Here is a 21004-nt window from a genome sequence, read left to right on the forward strand (position 1 = left end):
CAAAAAAAAAAAAAAAAAAAAAACCAAACAAACAAACCACATCAATACTTTGTACTATGAGAGCAGCTACAAGAAAGTACTGTGGTACACTCTACATTTCTGAGAATCTGATTTTGCTCAGTGGTGCCGCACTTACCTGGCAAGTACAAGGTTATAGGTTCTATTTCCGGTACCAAAAAAAAAGGTACACAGGGCTTTCTTATCACAAGTATCTCTGTTTCTGTTTTGATTCGTTTGCAGCACCATGGATCGCACATAAGGCCTTCACAATGAGCTACATCCCCAGCCAAGGTTGTTGAGACAACAGTGTCTTACTGAGTCTCTATATTGCCCACGCTGGGCTAGAAATTGCAATCCTCCTTCCTCAGCCTCCCAGAGTGCTGGAATTGAATGCAAGAACCACCACACCTGGCTTTTTCTTAACATCACCCAACCTTGAGTATTTTGCTATAGCAATGCAAAACAGACTATAAGCTGAAGTGTAGTTCAAAGGTAGAGCACTTGCCTAGCATATATGATCTCCTGCACCACAAACAACAATGAAACACACTGAGACAGGGGCAGGTGACTTCTCTTCTCAGACCTCTGGGTAGAGGAGCTCCTGCCAAGCAGCCACACCAGGAGACTTGCACTCAAGGAGCCGCACCCACACCTGGGGCTAGTTCTGAAGACACTGCCCTGGATTTCTACTTGCAGAGAGCAAGCTTCCAAAGATGGGGACGAATGGACTTTGTAGAGGGAGGGATGTGAACTGTGCAACAGAAGGTGTGTTGTGGCTGAGCACCTCCTCAGAGAGCCCTCGGCCCACATGCCTTGGGCAATGGGATTCTACAACCGGTTCACACCAACAGTCCATTTTCTTTCCTCCTGAGTCTGGACTCAGCGCCTTGCTCTTACCAACAAGGAGGCCTATGCCTGAGAAGCCTTACAATTGCCTTCCAGGAAGCCTGAAAAAGCTCAAACTAGACTGTAAGGAAAGGCCGGGAGGAGAGAGAGACCTGCTATATTCAGAGAGGGCCCAGACTTCTGCCCTGTCAGTAATCATTACCACGCTCCCAATCTGTAAGGCCATCTTGGATCCTCTATTCAGCATCGCTTGGAGCAGACCAATGTCTCCCTTAAGTCCAGTTCTAATCCCAGAGACATAGAATGGTCATTGTAAGCCACTAGGTTCTGGGGTGATGTATCACAGCTAACTGAAATACTGAAATAGGTTTTGGAGGCAAGGAAGATTTATTTTCACTAAGCTTTAAAATTCAGTATTTACTTTAATTATAAATCCCAGGCAACAAATCCTAGCAGTATTCACAACACTCTGTCATCAAAAGAACTGGATTTTTCTTTGTCACTTTATACTTCTCAATTTTTTTTCCCAGAAATTTTTTTCTCACCACGTAGACTGGCCTTGAACTCACTATGTAGCCTAGGCTGGCCTTAGATTTGCAGGGATCCTCCTGTCTCCTCCTGAATGTGGGATTACAGGTGTGCACCACTACCCTGGCTTCAAAGAAATTTTTAAAATTTCATATTCTTGTCCTTTCCTGTGTGCTGAAGAGGCACAGAGGTCCATGGTGAGCCTTATGCCAGCCCAAGTTCTCTGGTTGGGGGGTCTCAGTGTGCAAAGAACTGTTGATTGCAGGCAGCTCTCAAGGATGTATATGGGACAAGTTGCTCATCAACTCCAAGCCTAATTCCAGAAAAATCTGTATTCTTCAATCAATTCAGATAGAGAAGTGTCTATTATTAGACCAACTTCAGAACTTTCTCTCATAAGTGGCCCAGGCAGATGAAAAGCTAAGAAATGGAAGCTGCTCTCACTGGTTATTTCAATATAGAAAACACTGATGGAATCCGTGGCAAAGTTATACAAATGCGCTGCACGTCGTGGCACACGCCTGTAATCCCAGCACTTGGGAGGCTGAGGCAGGAGGACTGCTACAAGTTTGAGACCAGCCTGGGCTACACAGTGAGTTCAGGGCCAGCCTGAACTACAAAGGGAGACTCTACTCTGCCTCCCCAAAAAAATCAAACAGGCGCATGCCTGTAATCCCAGCACTCGGGAGGCTGAGGCAGGAGGATCGCTGTGAGTTCATAGTGAGACCATGTCTCAAAAAAAAAAACCAAACAAAAAAATCAAACAAAAAACAAATGGATGGTGGCCTTAGCTGAGATCAATCAGACAGATTCAAAGGAGGAAGATAGCTCACAAGAATGTTCCTAAAATAGTGAATGCATTTTTTTTTTTTTTGGTACTGGGGATCAAACTCGGGACTTTGTGCTTGAGAGGCAGGTGGCAGAACCACCTAGCTAAATCCCCAGCCCAGAATGTTCCTAAAATAGTTAGGAGGACAGTTCAGAGTTCAAGGGTTAGAGTGACAGTATTGCCTGTGAAGTCACCCAGGATAACATTAAGCTTCCTAGTTCAGAAGGAGGAAAAGACCAGATTGAAAAAATTTTTGGGCAGTCCAGCAACTAAAAACAGTGAAATAAATGATCCAAAAAAACGAGGTGATATATACCTGCTAATTTGGAGAAAAAGAGTGCAGTTTCGAGTGTTTTGCATTTCTGGTACCTATGGTGCTCTTATGTGTTAAAGAGAAAAACTGTAGACAAACTAATAGTTTGAGCAAAGAATAATTCATGAATCAGGCAACATTCAAAATGGAAAGAACTCTGCTGTATAGCTAGGTCAGTATTCTTCTATAGGTCAATAGAAACTACAGATGTAACTTGATTAGTTACAGTGAAGCCTTCCTCTTGGTTGCACATGGTCTGATCCACTGGGGACCTGGGACTGACTAAAGCTCAGTTATTTGTGTTTGGCTGAAACACAGCTATTTGTTACAAAAATACAGTCCTACTTTAGCTGTTAAAATTTTTTTCTTTGTGAATCAAGTTATGCTCTGTGATTATACTTCCTTCTCTAAGTTTTGCACAATAGGTTGACTCTAGTTAAGAAATAGTTATTTCAGCTGGGCGTGGTGGCACACACCTGTAATCCCAGCACTCAGGAGGCTGAGGCAGGATGATTGCTGCTAGTTCGAGACCAGCCTGGACTACATACTGAGTTCCAGGTCAGTGTCAACTACATAATGAGACCCCCGTCTCAAAAAACCCAAAAAATAAATAAAAAGTAAAAGATAAGAAATAAATCAAACAGTAATTTCAAAATAACTAGAAGATATTTTCAATGTTTCACTACAAAGAAATGATACTGAAGTGGTAGATATGTTAACTTTGCATTGTGTACAAACAACATATTGTACCCCATACATTTGTACAATTATGTCAATGTAAATACATTAAATAAAAAGAAAAAATAAACAAAAACTGCTTGTAGTCTTTTTTAGCCATTGATTTCCTTTTTTTTCATTTTAAAAAGTATTTTTGGGGGACCTGGGATTTAGCTCAGTGGTGCTGCCACCTGCCTTGCAACCACAAGGTTCCAAGTTTGATCCCCAGTACAAAAAAATAAAAAAATTTAAAACTTGGGGGGTAGCTGGGGATTTAGCTCAGTGGCTCCATTCCTGCCTGGCAAGTGCAAGGTCCTGAGTTTGGTTCCCAGAACCCCCCCAAATTACTTTTATTAGACTATGTTTACATTACATAATGATTACATTCATTCTGGGGAGCTGATACATGTACCTAACACAACTTAATTTTTTGGGGGATTGAACTTAAGGAATGTGCTCTTGCAAGGCAGGCGCAGTGCCACTGAGCTAAATCCCAGGCCCACAACTTAAATTAATTTTTTAATTACATTTTATTTTATCCCATTCCCTCCCTCAAGCAAACACCCATGTACAAAAAGGCTTTGCTTCCACTTTTCCCTCCTATTTTCACTTTTTTTCTTGTCCCTTTCCTTTCTCTCTCCCTCTTCCCTTGAACTTAATTCTTTTTTCATCCCTTTCCCCTCCACTCTTTCCCCTCAATCCACTTCTTGGACTTCTTCCCTTTTGCAAAAGATCTATCTCCATGTTTCCTATAAAAATTGTTTATTCTCATTACTACTTCAAAATTTAGTAGTTATTGTATTAGATGCATTAGATCCTACTGTTTAATGTTATTTAATAAAGAAATATACCTTATTATATTCATTTAAAAACTCTTTTGATTACACTTCAATGTAACAAGCTGGGTATGGTAGCTCATGCCTGCAATTCCAGCACTCAGGAGGCTGAGGCAGGAGGACTGCTGAGAATTCAAGGCCAGCCTGAATTACAAAAAAGAAAGGAAGAAAGAGATTCTCTTTGTAATGCAATATATTACATTCTATGTCCTGATTTTAAAAGTTCTTGTTTGTTTGTTGAGACAGGGTCTCACTACGTAGTTTAAGCTGGCTTTGAACTCATTATGTAGCTCAGGCTGGCTTCAAACGCGGGGTGACCCTCCTCCCTCGGCCTGCAAGTGCTAGGATTATAGGTGCACACCACTATGCCTGGCTAAAATGTTGTTTTTTGCCCATCAAAAGGACCCAAAGTGTGAAAATGCACATGTGCACAATAACTCTGAACGTAAAAGGTCTTAATTTTCCAATTAAGACTGGCAAATTGAATTAAAAACAAGACCTGGGCTGGGGATTTAGCTCAGTGGTTCTACCGCCTGCAATGTAACTGTACTGTACACTTAAAAAGTACCAATAAACTCAATAAGATAAAAAAGAAACATACCACATTAGCAAAAACAGAGACTGAAAGTGAAATACTAAAAACAATATTACATGCAAACAGAATCTGAAAGCAAGCAGAAATAGCTATACAGTGGTACCTTGTTCATGAATGCTTTTGTTTGTAGTTTGGTCGCAAACAGAAGCATTTGGTAAAATTTTATTTTTGTTTGCAAACTTTACATCAGGTGACAAACATGACCATGGCCATCCTTCCCACAGAAACACAAATGTGGCCATCTTTGCCAAAATCATAGAACAAATTGTTCATGAACTGAGATACCACTGTACTCCCATCTGACAAAACAGGCATCAAGACAAAATTAAATGAGACAAACTGGTAAAGGGAATAATCCACCAAGAAGATCTAACAATTACAAAAATATACACACTAAATATTAGTGTGGTTAATTTCATAAAACAAACACTACTCAATACAAAAGGACACATAAGTCCCAATACAATAATAGTGGGTAGCTTCAATACTCCACTGTTACCAAAAAATAGGTCATCTGAACAAAATATCAACAAAGAAACATCACGGTTAAACTATACCGTAGATCAAGTGGATTTAATATATGTCTATAGAACATCTACCCAACAACTACAGAATATACAATCTTCTTAGCAGCTCTTGAAACATTCTCCAAACAGATCATATTTTAAGGACAGAAAGCAAGCCTTAAAAAACTTGCTTAATATCAGGTCATAATGGAATGTAACTAGAAATCAACAGGAAGACAAACCACAGAAACTATAACACATGGAGATCAAAACAATTCAATTTTGAATAATCAGTGTATCAGTGAAAAAAATCAGGGAGGAAATCTTAAAATTTCTAGATTAAAATAAATATAGAAATACAACAAGGGCAGTTCTAAAAGGGAAGTTTGTAGCTCTGAGTGCCTACATAAAAAAGTCAAAGAAATAGCCGGTGATTTAGCTCAGTGGCACTGCCTTGCAACAGCAAGATCCTGAGTTCGATCCTCTGTACCAAAAAAACCCAAAACAAACAAACATAAATCAGAGAAATCACAAATAAATAACCTAACAATGCATCTCAAGGTCCTAAGAGAAGAAAAAACTGAAAACAAACCTGAGAGAAGGAAATAAGAAAGATCAGAGCTGAAATTAAGGAGACAGACTAAAAGAACACTACTCAGAAATAGAAAATACTCAATGAAATAGTTGGTTCTTTGATAAACCCTTAGCTAAACAAACCGAGAGAGAGTAGACCCAAATGAATAATTATAGATGAAAAAGGGATGTTACAACAGGTACCACTGAAATCCAGAGGATTATTAGGTACTACTTTGAAAATTTATATTCTAAGAAATTGGAGAATCTAGAAGAAATGGATAAATTTTTAGACACGTATGATCAACCAAAATGAACCAAGAGGATATTTTACAACCTAATCAGGCCAGGTATGGCAGCATATACTTGTAATTTTAGCACTGTGGGAGGCTGAGGCAAGATCATCACAAGTTCAAGCTTACCCTGGGCAATTCAGCAAGTTAGCAAGAATAAAAATAATTTAAATAAATTAAAAATTAAAATCATTGGAAGGCTGAGGCAGGAGGATCACCCTGAGTTCAAGACCAGCCTGGGGCTACATAGTGAGTTTCAGGTCAGCCTCAAATACATAGTGAGACTCTGTCTCAAAAAAACAAAAAACAAACAAACAAACAAAAAAATTAAAATCAGCCAGAGATGTTCCTCGATGTGAAGGTCCTGAGTTCAATCCCCAGTAATACACATACACATGCATACACACACACATCCACACACCAAGAGACTGGTAACAAGCAATGAATTTCAAGAAATATTAAAAAGTCTCCCAACAAAGAAAAGCCCAGGACCAGATGGATTAGCTGCTGAGTTTTACCAGATCTTTAAATAAGAACACCAATGCTCCTCAAACCATTCTGTGAACTAGAAAGGAAAGGAATATTTTCAAACTCATTCTTCATGGCAACCATTACCCTGATGTCCAAATCAGACACTCATCAGCAGTAACAACTGCAAAAAAACTATAGACCAATATAGTGATTATAGATGCAAAAATCCTGAATAAAATACTTGCAAGCCAAATTCAACAACACATTAAAAAAATCATTCAACATGGTCGAGCTGGTTTCCTTCAAGGAATGCAAGGATTGTTCATAAATTAATAAACATAATACAATGGTACCTTAGTTCAGTAATACTTTTGTTTGCAAACAATTTGGTTAGCAAACAAAAGCACTAGGCAAACTTTTGTTTGTATTTGCGAACTCTGCATCCAGTGATGAACATGAATAACTCCAGCCATCTTTCCTGCACGAACATTTGTTCCAGAATTGTGGAACAAATTAAATTTGTGCACCGAGTTACTACTGTACGCCACCACATAAATAGAATCCAGGATAAATCACATGATCATCTCAATTAACACAGAGAAACCTTTCAACAAAATTCAGTATCGCTTCATGATAAAAGCTCTGAAGAAACTTAGGTAGTAAAGGATGATCTCTCAATATAGTGAAACCCATATATGGCAAATCCACAGTTAACATCATTCTGAATGAAGAAAAACTGAAAATCAGGAAGAAAGCAACCACTCTTGTTCCACTTTTATTCAATATGGTTCCTGAAATTTCAGCTACAGGAATTAGGCAAAAAAAAGAAAAGGGATACAAACAGGAAGGAGTAAGTCAAATTATTCTTGTTTATAAACAATATGACCCTATACTTAGAAAACCCTAAAGACTCCACCAAAAATCTCTCAGAGCTCATACATGAGCTCAGCAAATAGGATATAAAAATTAATATTTTAAAAATCAATATCCTTCCTATATACAAGAATGAACTAGCTAAGAAAGAAATCTGGGAAACAATTCCATTTATAATAATAGCTTCAAAAAATATCTAGAGAGCAATCTAACCAAGGAGGTGAAAGATCTCTACAAACAAGTGTTTCTCCTGTTTTCTCTTAGCAGTTTCAAAGTTGTAGGTCTTATACCTAGGTTTTTGACCAATTTTGAATCTATTTTTGTATAAGACTAAAACTAAAGCCCTATCTCTCACCCTTAACAAATAGCATAAAAATAACAAAAATAGCATGCCACTAGCACAAAAAAATAGATAGACCGAGGCAACAGAATAGAGGTCACAGAAACAAAACCATGCAACTACAGCCTTTAGAGTAAAAAATAAACATTGGAGAAAAGACATCCTCTATAACAAACAGAGCTACCATTTGATTCAGCTATATCAATCCTTGGTATATACCTGAAAGAATTAAAAGTCAGCATACAATAGGGATACATGCATACCAACGTTTACTGCAGCATAATTCACAACAGGTTAGATATGAAATCAGCCTAGGTGCCCATCAACATTATCTGTAGAGATAATGAAAATGTGGTATCTATATACAACTGGAGTATCACTCAAGACATATGGAGATCATAGTGTTGAGCAAAATAATCCAGGCTCAGAAAGACAAATATCACATGTTCTCCCTCTTATGTGGAATCTAAAGAAGATGACAAGAAAGTCAAAGGGAGGCTATTATAGACAAGAGAAAGGAAATAAGGAGAGGGATGGGGGTGTAAAGGTGCGTAACGGACAATGGATATGATCAAAACATTTTCTATGCATCAAAAGAAGTAAAATGGGTGAACAGAGGGCAACGGAGATGATGAGGGATGAAAATTATCAAAGTATGTTGCGTGTATGTATGACTCTGCCAAAATGAAACCCAGTAGTCTGCATAACTAATATGCACTAATAAAGAATGTGAAACAAACAAACAAAAACATTTAAAAAAAGTGATGAGAAATGCGTTAAGATCTTTATTATTCTTGAGTTTGGCTACAGACAGATGGAAGAGTTAGGAATGATTTTTAGGTGGCTGTAAAGTGGATGCTGTACCATTTACAGATCAAAGGCTAACATCAAAAACCAATCTTCTGTACAGCATTCTCAGGGGTTTCTCAGAAAACTAAATGGCCCATAAATAATGACAAGTACTAGCTGAATGGTGTCCATCAGTAACAAATTTCTAAAAGATTTACACACTCCAATGGAATTCTAGATTAATATCAAGATGTTGCGGCAGGGGATTTAACTCAGTGGTTCTGCCGCCTGCCTTCCAAGCACAAGGACCAGACTTCAATCCCTGGTACCAAAAAAAAAAAAAAAAAAAAAAAAAAAAAAATCAAGATGTTGCATTCAAACATTGAAATTCTAAACCTTGTTTAAAGGGAAAAGTATGGGTGGGGTGGGAATACAATGAGGAGAGTAAAGGGTCAGGGATTTAGTGGTGCGGCTGCCTGCCTCACAAGGACAAGGTCGTGAGTTCAATCTCCAATACCAAAAAAAAAAAAAAAAAAAAAAAAAAAAAAGATGAGAGTAAAAAATGTTTATCTTGTAAGCATTGTGCTTGCTTGTTTCTTCCTCCTTATGCTCAATTACAGATACTGCTACAAAACCAACATTCTGACATGGCCTCACGGAAGTAGGAGCAGCTCACCTAGCCTAGTGACGGAGAATCAGTCTGCCCTATATACCTAGAAAAGTCGCCAGATAATATTCAGGAGATCTAGTTGACTGAAATTCAGACAAGCAGCAAATCATTTTTTAGTATAGATCTGAAATCCCAATTTCAGTGTGCATTTGGAATTGTTAGTTGCTGAATCTTAAAACACAACTCAAAGGCAGAGTTCTCAACAAATTCCCACACTCCCAGAATGAGCTTCTTTTCTACTGGGGCACTGAATGGGGATGCTGAAGAACACTGGGTTTCTGGGCAGTTCCTAATAAATGTTGTTGATTTTGACAGCCTGCTTGTCATAAGCATATTCAGCCTTCAGCAAGCTTGCACAACTAACATTTGTTAACCGAGGAAAAATCTTGCCTTTTGGGCACTCTCAAGATTTTAATATCTAAGAAGGTGACCCGGTGACATTTATTGTTTTCCCATGAGCTGATAAGCATCAGGTCGTAGGCTGCTTTATGATGGCCTGAATGCAACAGTGGCCTCCAGAAATACAACAGATCTACCTTCACCATTTTGGGCAGATGGGCCTGTCTGCCAACTATTATTACATTTAGCTTCTTTTCTTTTTTTTTTTTTCCTTTTTTGTGACACTAGGGATTGAACCCAGGGCCTTTGCACTGAGCTATATATCCCTAGCTGTTTTTATTTCTCTTCTCTTTTTTTATTTTGAGATAGTCTCACGAAGTCACTAAATTGCCCAGGCTGGGTTCAAACTTATGATCCTTCTGCCTCACTCTCCCAGAGTTCTGGGATTATATCATGCCTGTGTCTAAAAGCTTTTAGTACCCTTCCCAGAACTTAGCAGTTTCTGACATCAGGCAGTTCAAAATATTAGATATATACAAATCATGTGTAACTTTTAAATGGTGGCTCATCATTCCACTATTTGGATTTTGATTTTACTGAGTAATTCTTCTTTCTTATGGGATGTCTAGGCTATTTCTCTTTTCCATTATTCACTTAAAACTGTTAACAAGTCAAAAAGATTTACAACCCAGGTGTGGTGGTGCATGCCTGTAATCCTTGCATTCAGGAAGCTGAGGCAGGAGGATCACAATGAGCTGTAGCCCAGCCTGGGCTACACAGTGAGTTCAAGGCCAGCCTGAACTACATAGTGAGACCCTGTCTCAAAAAAAGAGAAAGATTTACATTTAACCAATAAAGAATTGTCAAAAAAAAAAAAAAAAAAAAAATATAAAAAAAAAAAAAAAAAAAAAAAAAAAAAAAAAAAAAAAGGACAAAGAAAGCAATCCCACTTGTAAAGATAAAAGTTAGAAATAAAAAGAGGGGCCTAAAAACCAAGCAATGCTTCTTCCTCACTATCTCTCCCATTCAACAAATGAATAGGAATGGGCCAGGGATTTAGCTCAGTGGTCTGCTGCCTGCCTCACAAGTGCAAGGTCGAGTTCGATAAAAAAAAAAAAAAAAATTGAATACGATCTGGACCAAATGACCATGCAAATTTATAAGGAAAAATTACCTGCATTTGAAATACTCAGTCCCTTCGTGGCTCCCATCATGCTTTCCTCTCTCAGGATTGTCCCACTCTACTCCTAACCAGAGTCCTGGTAGAACAAGAAAAACTGAATAAGCAACAAAAGATGACAGAATAACAAAAGTAATCCCAGATACTCAAGAGGCTGAAGCAGGAGGATCACAAATACAAGGCAGCCTAGATATCTCTCTATTTTCCTGTAAGCAAATACAACTGTGAATGGAAACCATATCAAATGGACACCCCTGGAGGAGGAAATGTCTCCAGAACAAACAAGTTAACTTTACACTTGGGTCTTCAATCAGAAAATGCATTAGCACATTTGAGTCAAAAAGCCAACAACCTGGGTGTTCTAGCACTGTAGGAGGCTGAGGCAGGTGGATCAAAGGTTTGATCCTAGCCTAGGCAACTTGGTGAGACACAGTCTCTAAATAAAATAAGTAAATAAATAAATAAGGGCTGGGGAGTTCGATCCCTGGTGCCAAAAAAATAAATAAAAATAAGGGCTGGGGATGTAGCTCAGTGTGAAGGTCTTGTGTGCAATTAAAAAAACAAAACAGGGATTGTACTCAATCTACAGATTTTAGGTAGTACTAACATTTTAACAAGATTAACTCTTCCAATCAATAAACATGGGATATCTTTCCACTTTTTATGTTTTAATCTCTTTCAGTAATGTTTTATAGTTTCATTCTCCTTGGCTAATTCCCCAGCAGTTTACATATCATTTTTCATCTAGAATACACACACACACACACACACACACACACACACACACACACACACACACACATCAGTAGTGATGAACCTATAGCACACAAGCTGCAGAGGGCTCTGTTGCTGCAGAGGGCTCTGTTACCACTGAAAGCTCTAAATAAGGTTTGCCATCAGTAAAATACATTATATACAATAGTACAGACATACAAAGGAAAGAAATTTTGACACATGCTATACCATGCATGAACCTTGAGGACCGCTGCTTATTAAAGTAAGCCAGTCACAGAAGGAAGACTACCGTGTGACTATGTTTACTTGAGGATGCTGGAGTAGTCCAATTCATAAAGACAGAAAGTAGAATGATGGTTGCAGGGAGGGACTGGTGGAGGGGGAATAAGGAACACTAATGGGTATGAAGTTTCAGTTTGGGAAGATAAAAGATGTTTTAGGGATGGATGATGATGATGGCTGTACAACAATGTAAACATACCTAATGCCAGCGAATTATACACTTAAAATTTATTAAGATGAGCCAGGTGTGGTGGTGCATGCCTGTAATCCCAGCGCTAGGGAGGATGAGGCAGGTGGATCGCTGTGAGTTTGAGACCAGCTTGGGCTACATAATGAGTTCCAGGTCAGCCTCAACTACATAGTGAAACCTTGTCTCAAACAAACAAACAAACAAACAAACAAAAATTTTATTAAGATGAAACCCAGTGGCACTTGTGCTCTGAAGCTCTGGGTTATGTCCAGCACCCACCCCCAAAATTAAGATGGTAAATTTTATTTGTATTTTACAATAAAAAGAAAACTGGGCTGGGGATTTAGCTCAGTGGTGCTGCTGCCTGCCTTGTAAGTGCAAGGTCCTGAGTTCAATTCCTGATACCAAAAAAAAAAAGAAAGAAAAAAGAAAACTTTACAAAACAGATTAAAATAAAAATGAATATGTTCTCTGACCACAATGGAAACAGTTGGAAGTCAGTAACAAAAAATTAATTAGTAAATCTTCATTTGGGCAGGCCAGCCTGGGGAACTAAGCAAAGACCTTGTCTCAATATTAAAAAATGGGCTGAGTATATACATAGCTTAGTTGATGGAGTACATACATAAAACCCTGGGTTTACCTGGAAGGCAAAAAGGAGAGAAGGAAAGAAGGGAGGGAGGGAAGGATCTCACAGGTTTAGAAATTAAGCAATATTATTCTAAATCACCTTGTGTCAAAAAAATAAAACCCCCAATGTAAATTAGAAAATATTTGAAAGAGAATGATAATAAAGATACTACTACATATTGAAATTTGTGGAATGCAGCTAAAAAATGCTTAGAAAGAAACATAACCTTAAATGCTATGTTAGATGATGACTAAAAATAAGCATCTCTCTCAAAATGTTCAGGCAGGGCTAGAAGGTAAAATAATAAAATCCATAGAAAAACTAAAGGAAGTAGACAACAGAGAGAAGAATAAGATAGAAAATAAGTAGGACCTAAAACTTTTCAGTTTTCTAGCAAAGACAGATGTATCAACTTTGGTCACGATAGGATGAATCTGACAATTAAGAGCAAGTATTGTGGAAGTGCCAGGTATGGGTGGGTAGTGCATGCCTGGAGTCTCAGCACTCCAGAAGTTGAGGCAGGAGGATTGCTGCCAGTTTGGGGCTAGCCTGGGTTAAATAATGAGTTCAAGGCCAGCCTGAACTACAGAAAGAGGCCCTGTCTCAAAAAAACCAAAAAAACAAAACAAAACAAAACAACAAAAACACAAAACAAAACAAACAAACAAACAAACATAAAAGAAGCAGTGACATTAGAAGCAAACCCTGAAGGCAAACTTTCTGGGACAAAGGCCCAGGACCTATTTAGGCAACTTCAAAACAGCCAGCAGAGCTAGAACTCAGAGTTGCCCTGAGTTTGGGGAAGGAGCACAGGACAGGAGATGAAAGAGGTGATAAAAGAGGTCAGGCCCTGATTGTAAAGGAGGAAGAGGCTGACTATAAAACTCTTGTACAATACTCTGAAGAACTCAGGCTTTATCCTGCTTCTCATGAGAACCAAATGTAACAAGCAAGGCAGAAATCCCCTTGATTTTAAAGATAAGGAAAAAATAAGTGACTTGCTAAAATAACATTGCAAGTAAGGGTCAGACCTTAGCTTGGCACACATGTAATTGTTTTGTACCCTAATGTACTCTTTTGTCAAATGAAGGCCATCATATAAGAAATAGGTATAATTAATGATGTTCTTAAAAACTCAGAATGAGTTGAGTTGATGGATGATAGCAAGAATAATGTAGTACAAAAGGCTACTCTTTCACATGATAAACAGATCACTCTCCAGCTATAGCAGATAGAAACAGCAAGACTAGCACTAAACTGTAAGTAGCTGTAACTTTTTATTTTTATATTAGTACATGTTATAGCACACAATGTTCACATTACTTGGAAGTTGGTACACATATTTAACACATCCCAACTCCTTCTTTCCTCCCCTTTCCCTTCCCTCTCTCCCCTCCCCATCTCTAGATTTTTGTGTGTGTGAATATTCCTTGTGTGGAGCTGGTACATGCGCATAACACATCTTAATTCCTTTTTTCATCCCCTGTGTCCTCCTCTCCCTCCCCATTCCTTCCACCTCTTGATCCCTTTTCCCTTTAAGATCTATCTCCCTATTTTCTACTATCTTTTATTTTGCTATTTATTCATACTTAGGATTTCTTATATAACAGAAACCATAAGTAGCTATAATTCTTAAGAGTACTCCTCGGGAAGCTCTTCCATCAGTGATAGAGTAACAGGCACAGAAATCAGCACAGATGAGAGAACAGATGGAGGCAGGGGCTGACAGCAGTTGGTTACAGGAGCCCACAGGATCATGGAGTGAAATAATGAGGGATACCAGTGTCACATGTTCACAGGTGTTCACAATGGCTGGGTCACAGCTCAGGCCTCTGCTGGAGGTCTGAGTGGAAAGCTTAGCTGTGTAGAGGCAGTCAGTTAGAAGGCCCAGATGATTGTAGCTGTCTTTCTGGTGATTTTACTTTCTATAGGAATATTGGCACACCCTAAAGAATAAAAACCACCATTCTCAAAGTACAGGTACCAAGGGCTGGGGATTTAGCTCAGTGGTTCCATCTCCTGTCTCGCAAGTGCAAGGACTCGAGTTTGATCCCGGGCACCACCCCCAACCCCATCCCTCGCCAAAGTACAGGTACCAAGATAATCTAGGGAGCATGTTAAAAAGGAGGAGTTCTGGACCATAACACTGCTAATTGAGACCTTTGGGCACAGAAGCAGAGAATGTAAATTTTTAATAAGCACCCTAGGGTCACTGCCTCAGACTTCCCTTCCTAGACAGATATTGTCTCAGCTAATTCTAACTACAATTAAATCACAGCAATTTCAAACTGAAGTTACTTATAACAAACTGAAACACAGGAGTTTTGCATAGCTTATCTTTGATACAAGGCACTGGCTGACAAGGATGATGGCTTAATCTATGAATCTAATACTACATATTCTGTCCCTGAGGCCAGAATTGTAGATTGCTGTATTTATTATACTGACTTGCTCAGAGAACACAATGAGGCAACACGCTCTGAAAAAATTAATTTAACAGGGCATGGTGACTCGTGCCTCTAATCTTAACTACTTGAGAGGCTGAGGCAGGAGGACCCCAAGTTTGACGCCAGCCTGGACTACTTAGTGAGGTTTTGTTTCAAGATTTAAAAGAGGACTAGAGGACTGGGCATGGTGGTGCATGCCTGTAACTCCAGCACCCAGGAGGCTCAGGCAAAAGGACTGCTTTGAGTTTGAGGCCAGCCTAGACTATCTAGTAAGTTCAAGGCCAGTCTGAACTACATAGAGAGACTCTCTCAAAAATAAATATATCAGGACCAGGGATTTAGCTCAGTGGTATCGCCACCTGCTTTGAAAGTGCAAGGTCCCAAGTTTGATCCCAGGTACTACAGAAATAAAAAAATTAAAATTAAGGGCTAGGGATTTAGCTCAGTGGTTCTGCTGCCTGCCTCACAAATGCAAGATTCTGAGTTCAATCCCTAGTACCCCCAAAAAAAATTTTAATTAAAAAAATAAAATCAACCAAATCAATCAATGAATGGACTAGAGGTGCAGTTCAGTGGTAGAGGGCTTGCCTAGCACAAGGTGGAGAATCTGGGTTCAATCTCAAGTATCGCAAAAATAAATAAATAAATAAATAACCATGTTTTCCCTACAAATAGAAACACAATCTAGAGAAGAGTACTTACTTCTAAAATTCACATCAGAAAGACTAATAATCTTGGGCCAGGGATTTAGCTCAGTGGCACTGTACCTGCCTTACAAGTGCAAGGTCCTGAGTTCAATCTCCAGTACCAATAACGACAACACACTAATAATCTAAAACTTAAAATGTTCTTACATACCAAGGACAGTGGCACATATCTGCCACCCCAGCACTCTGGGGGATGAGGCTGGAGGATTGCAAGTTCTAGGCCCACCTGGGAAAATTAGTGAGATTCTGCCTCAAAATAGAAAATAAAAAGGTCTGGGGATGTTGCTCTGTGTGAAGACCCTAGATTTAATCCTTAGTACCTGAAGGAAGAAAGTTCTGATTGTCAAGCATGGCTCTGAGTTTTTGCACACATCAACTGACTGAACCCTCACAACAGCCCTCTAACATAGCAGACTAATTCACTTCAGCATGACTGTGGGCTACAAAACAGCACCAGCCCACAGGAACAGGAAATGTCTCTGGGGAAACAACTTCACATCTATAGAAAAGATGACTCTGGACCTAGAAAATGGTAGTTAGAGCTGGACGTGGTGGCGCATGCCTGTAATCCCAGCACTTGGGAGGCTGAGGCAGGAGAATCACTATGAGTTCGAGACCAGCCTGGGCTACATAGTAAATTCCAGGTCAGTCTCAACTACACAGTGAGTTGCCACCTGCCTCACAAGCACAAGGTCCCAAGTTCAATCCCTGGTACCAAAATCAACTACACAGTGAGACCCTGTCTCAAAAAACAACAACAACAAAAAAAAACCCAAAAAAGAAAATGGCAGTTAGAAATTACCATATATGGGCCATGGATTTAGCTCAGTGGTGCTGCTGCCTGCCTTGCAAGCAGGTCCCAAGTTCGATCCCCAGTACCAAAAACAAAAACAAAAAAAAACATATGATAAAATCTACAAATCTGAAGGTGGCTTTATCCTACTAACAGGTAAACTATAATAAATACACATCCTGAAATACTCATATACATTAACTACTTATACTAACTACAATTTTTCATGTAACTAAGTATCAAAGACAATAAATAGTGTGACAGAAAGAACGTGTAATGTTCCTCTAGAAAACAGTTTAACAATAACTGCCACTTAGTGATAGAACATGAAAATCATGTCATTGTTACATTTAAATGCACTCTCATATACTCCTATTTGCTTGGGTAGAAGGATAAAAGTGAAAAGAAATAGATAAAGACATGACTCACCTGAAAGCTAAAAGAAGGCTGGGGATTTAGCTCAGTGGTGCCACTGCCTGCCTCGTAAGCTCAAGGGCCCGAGTTTGATCCCCGATACGAAAAGAAAAAGAAAATGCTACAAGAGCACTGTTGTGCATACTTTGTGTAGAGATTTACTACCAGACCATGTGCAAACTCTAATTCTCCAGGTAGTATTATTTTTCTTGGTACTAGGTAGTATTATTTCAATCAAATAAGGACAATAAAACTTTGGAACAAGATCAACAATAAGCAGAACATGGTGGCACATGTTTGTAACATAAACTACTCAGGAGGCTAAAGGAGAAGGATCACAGGAGATCAGCCTGGGCTACTCAGCAAGATCTTGCTTTAAAATAAACTATAAACTTGGTGTAATGGTATACACCACCTGATGCAGGAGCCCAAATTTGAGTCCAGACTGGATGGGCAAAGTAATGACTTAGCAAGACCCTGTCTCAAAATAAAAAAGGGCTGTGGATGTAACTTAGTGTGAAGGTTCTGTATTAAATCACCAGTACTGGGGGGAGCCACTGGGTATAGCTTAGTAGAGGCCCTCGGTTCAAAACCTAGTGCTACTAAAAAACAAACAAAAATAATAATAATGATAATGGTGATAATACTAAAAATAAAAGAAACATATTGTAGCAGGGTAAAAAAATCAATAGCATTCCCTTATATTAATAATGAACTCACCAAGAAAAAATTTAGGCAAACAATACCATTCACAATAGCACCAAGAAAAATTAAATACTTAGGAATAACATAAATAAGGAAGTAAAAGACTTCTACAATGAAAACTACAGTACCCTGAGAAAGACTGAAAAGCTGGGCGTGGTGGTGCATGCCTGTAACCCCAGCACTTGGGAGGCTGAGGCAGGAGTATTGCTCTGAGTTTGAGACCAGCCTGGGCTACATAGTGAGTTCCAGGTCAGTCAAAACTACAGAGTGAGACCCTGTCTCAAAAAAACAAAAAACAAAAGAAAAGAAAACTGAAGGCGACATTGGAAAATGAAAAGATATCCCCTGTTCCTGGGAAGGCAGAATCAATATGGTCAAAATGGCCATACTTACAAAACTGATACACAGCTTTAATACAATATAATAGCATTCCTCAAAGAAACAGACAAAACAAGCTTAAAATTCACATAGATCCAGAAGAGACCCAAAGTAGCTAAAGCAATCCTGGGCAACAAGAACAAAGGAGGAGGCATCACCACCCCAGACTCAAGTTGTATTACAGGGCCAGGAATTTAGCTCAGTGATTTCAGCACCTGCTTTGTAAGCTCAAGGACCCAAGTTCGATCCCTGGTACCAAAAAAAAGGTAGGGGGGGCATTGTATTACAAAGCTATAGTGATAAAAGCAGCATGGTCCTGGCACAAACACAGACATGTGGATCAATGGAATAAAATTGAGGCTACAGAAACAACATACATTCAGCTGTCTAATCTTTGAAAAAGGGGCCAAATCACATGCTGGAGGAAATATAATCTCTTTAATAAATGGTGTTGGGAAAACACATGTAGAAAACCCACATATTTCACCATGTACTAAACTAAAATCAAAAATGGGTCAAACAGGGCCGAGGATGTAGCTCAGTGGCACTGCACCTGCCTCATAAGTGCAAGGTTCTGAGTTTGATCTCCGGTACAAAAAAAAAAGGGTCAAACATTTAAATGTTAGGCCAGGTGTGGTGGCACACACCTGTAATTTCAGCTGAGGTAGGAGGACTGCCATGGGTTTGAGGCCAGCCTGGACCACACAGTGAGTTCAAGGCCAGCCTGAACTACATACTGAGACCCTGTCCGGAAAAACCAAAACAAACAAACAAAATATCTAAATGTTAAAACAGAGACAATCTGCTGTATGTTTATAGCAGCATAATTCACAATAGCTAAACCCTGAAAGTAGTCTATGTGTCCAACAACATATGAATGGATAAAGAAAATATGGTATTTATATACAATTACTACTCTGCCATAAAGACAAACTTGAGCCTTTGTAGGAAAATGAATGCACATTGAGATCATAATGTTAAGTGAAATAAATCAGATACATGAGCTCAAATATCACAATGTTTCTCTTATATTAGAAGCCCAAAATACAAATAGAGAACAAAATAAAAGGTAGACAATAGGAAATAGATCTTTGCAAAAGGGAAAAGGACCAAGAGACAGAGTGAAGGGTGAGGGAAAGGAGGAAAAGGGGACAAAAAAAGAATTAAGAGGCATTATTTATATATACCAACTACCAAAAGGAATGTAATCATTGTGTACTCCAAAGATGTACTAATAAAAAAAATTTTTAAACATAAAAGCAAATATTGCAAAAAGTTAACAACTGTTAAATGACAAGTATATACAAGTGTTCATCATACTCTGTTCTTTTTTCGACCTTTATACTACATACATACACATACCTGGGCATGATGGCGCATACCTGTAATACCAGCACTCAGGAGGCAGGAAGATTGCTGTGACTTCATGGCCAGCCTGGGCTATATAGTGAGTTCAAGACCAGCCTGAACTACATAATGAGATCCTGTCTCAAAAAAATATATATATGTATATATCTTAAATCTATTCCACTTCTAGGAACTAATCCTCTAAAAAGGTCTAAACTAAACCTTCAGAACACGTGCTGTAGCTGGCGCACCAAGCCCTCTCTGTCAGCGTGTGAGCCACGTTTCCCCAATCGTCAAAGTGGGCAGCTGAAATATTTTCCAAATCTAAGATTGCATTTAAAAATTCTGCAACATTTGCAGACAATCCTACAAGCCATCAGAAAATCTACATGGAATTTTCTATCATTGTAGCAGCTTCAAAGGAGAATTTTTATAGATCCTTATGATGGAGACAACCCTATATTTTCTTACTTCTCCAGATGAAGCCAAATTTGAAAAACTTGATCTTTCCTGCATACACTGGCTAGATTTTTTATTTTTCATTGATTTTATTGATACTTTTAAAATATACAGTATAGTTCAATTCATCATTGGGATCTTGTACCTTTACATGTTAGATCTTGGTTCTTATTTTTCCCCAACTTCTGCCCTCCCCTCACCCCCACCAACCTACCCTATTTACAAAGACTTTGTTTCCATTTTTTTCTTTTTGGTTTTCCGAGACAGGCTCTATGTAGTTCAGACTGCCCTGGAACTCACTATGTAGCCCAGGCTGGTCTCAAACTCACAGCCTCCAGAATGCTGGGATTACAGGCGTGTGCCAACACACCTGGCTTTTTCTCATATTTTTTGTTTTCCCTTATTTCCTTTCCCCCTTCCCCTACCTAGGTTTTAGAAATCTGAAAATGGAGCTGCTGGAATTTCAAAAAAGTTCTATCTGGAAAAACAAATTCCATTATCTGTGTGCAACACTTCAGATGACAGATTGAGAAGGGGTGACAAAAAGCACAGTTGGTAGTTCTGAAAATGAAATTGTTAAAGTATGCAATTCTTTACCAAGTAATTTTAAGGCAAGAGAAGCACTCGGGATTACTCTTGTTACTTTGTTTGGATCATCTTATGTTTGTGAGCAGATGTTTTCTGCTTTGAATTATATCAAATCTGATACAAGAAACAGACTAACAGATGAGTGCTGTGCATGTTGCTCTCAGTCTAATGAAGTTTGAGCCAGGGTTTGACAAATTATCCGCATGCATACAACAGCAAAAATCACATTAAATGTGCAAAAGCACAACAAATGAAAACTTTTACCTTTCAATAAAAAGCTGTTTGTATCACTGAAAGCTCTGTTATTGCATCTTTCTTATAAGACAAAAGATGTTAATGAATGAGTTGTTTTTTCTACACTAAAATCTGAGTATTCAGGTTTAATTACACTGTTGGCATTTTGCAACAAATAAGAGGGTTTTGGGTTGCAGTTTGTGCACTCAGTCTCTAAAAGGTTTGCAATCATTGGCCCAGAGGCTGGGTGTGGTGATGCACATCTATAATCCCAGCACTTGGGAGTCTGAGGCCAACATGAACTACAAAGTAAGACTCTAACTAAAAAAAAGAAAAACTTGTTTTAATATTTTTTTTAAAAAAAGGTCTACAAACAATGACAGTCCAGTAGCAACA

General features: G+C 38.7%; 1 protein-coding gene across 3 annotated transcripts in view; it reads right to left on the reverse strand.

The window, feature by feature from the left end:
* The window catches only part of Tbce (tubulin folding cofactor E), a 56701-nt gene that overhangs the window by 24967 nt on the left and 10730 nt on the right, over positions 1–21004 (reverse strand). For all 3 annotated transcript variants that reach the window (XM_010621976.3, XM_010621974.3, XM_010621975.3), the window contains exon 3: positions 10693–10777. In XM_010621976.3, coding sequence (XP_010620278.1) covers positions 10693–10777 — 85 coding nt within the window. The remainder of the gene's footprint in view (positions 1–10692; positions 10778–21004) is intronic.

Source organism: Fukomys damarensis, unplaced genomic scaffold (genome assembly GCF_012274545.1).
Source record: "Fukomys damarensis isolate Sample0158 unplaced genomic scaffold, DMR_v1.0_HiC HiC_scaffold_10, whole genome shotgun sequence".
In the NCBI taxonomy this organism is placed as follows: Eukaryota; Metazoa; Chordata; class Mammalia; order Rodentia; family Bathyergidae; genus Fukomys; species Fukomys damarensis.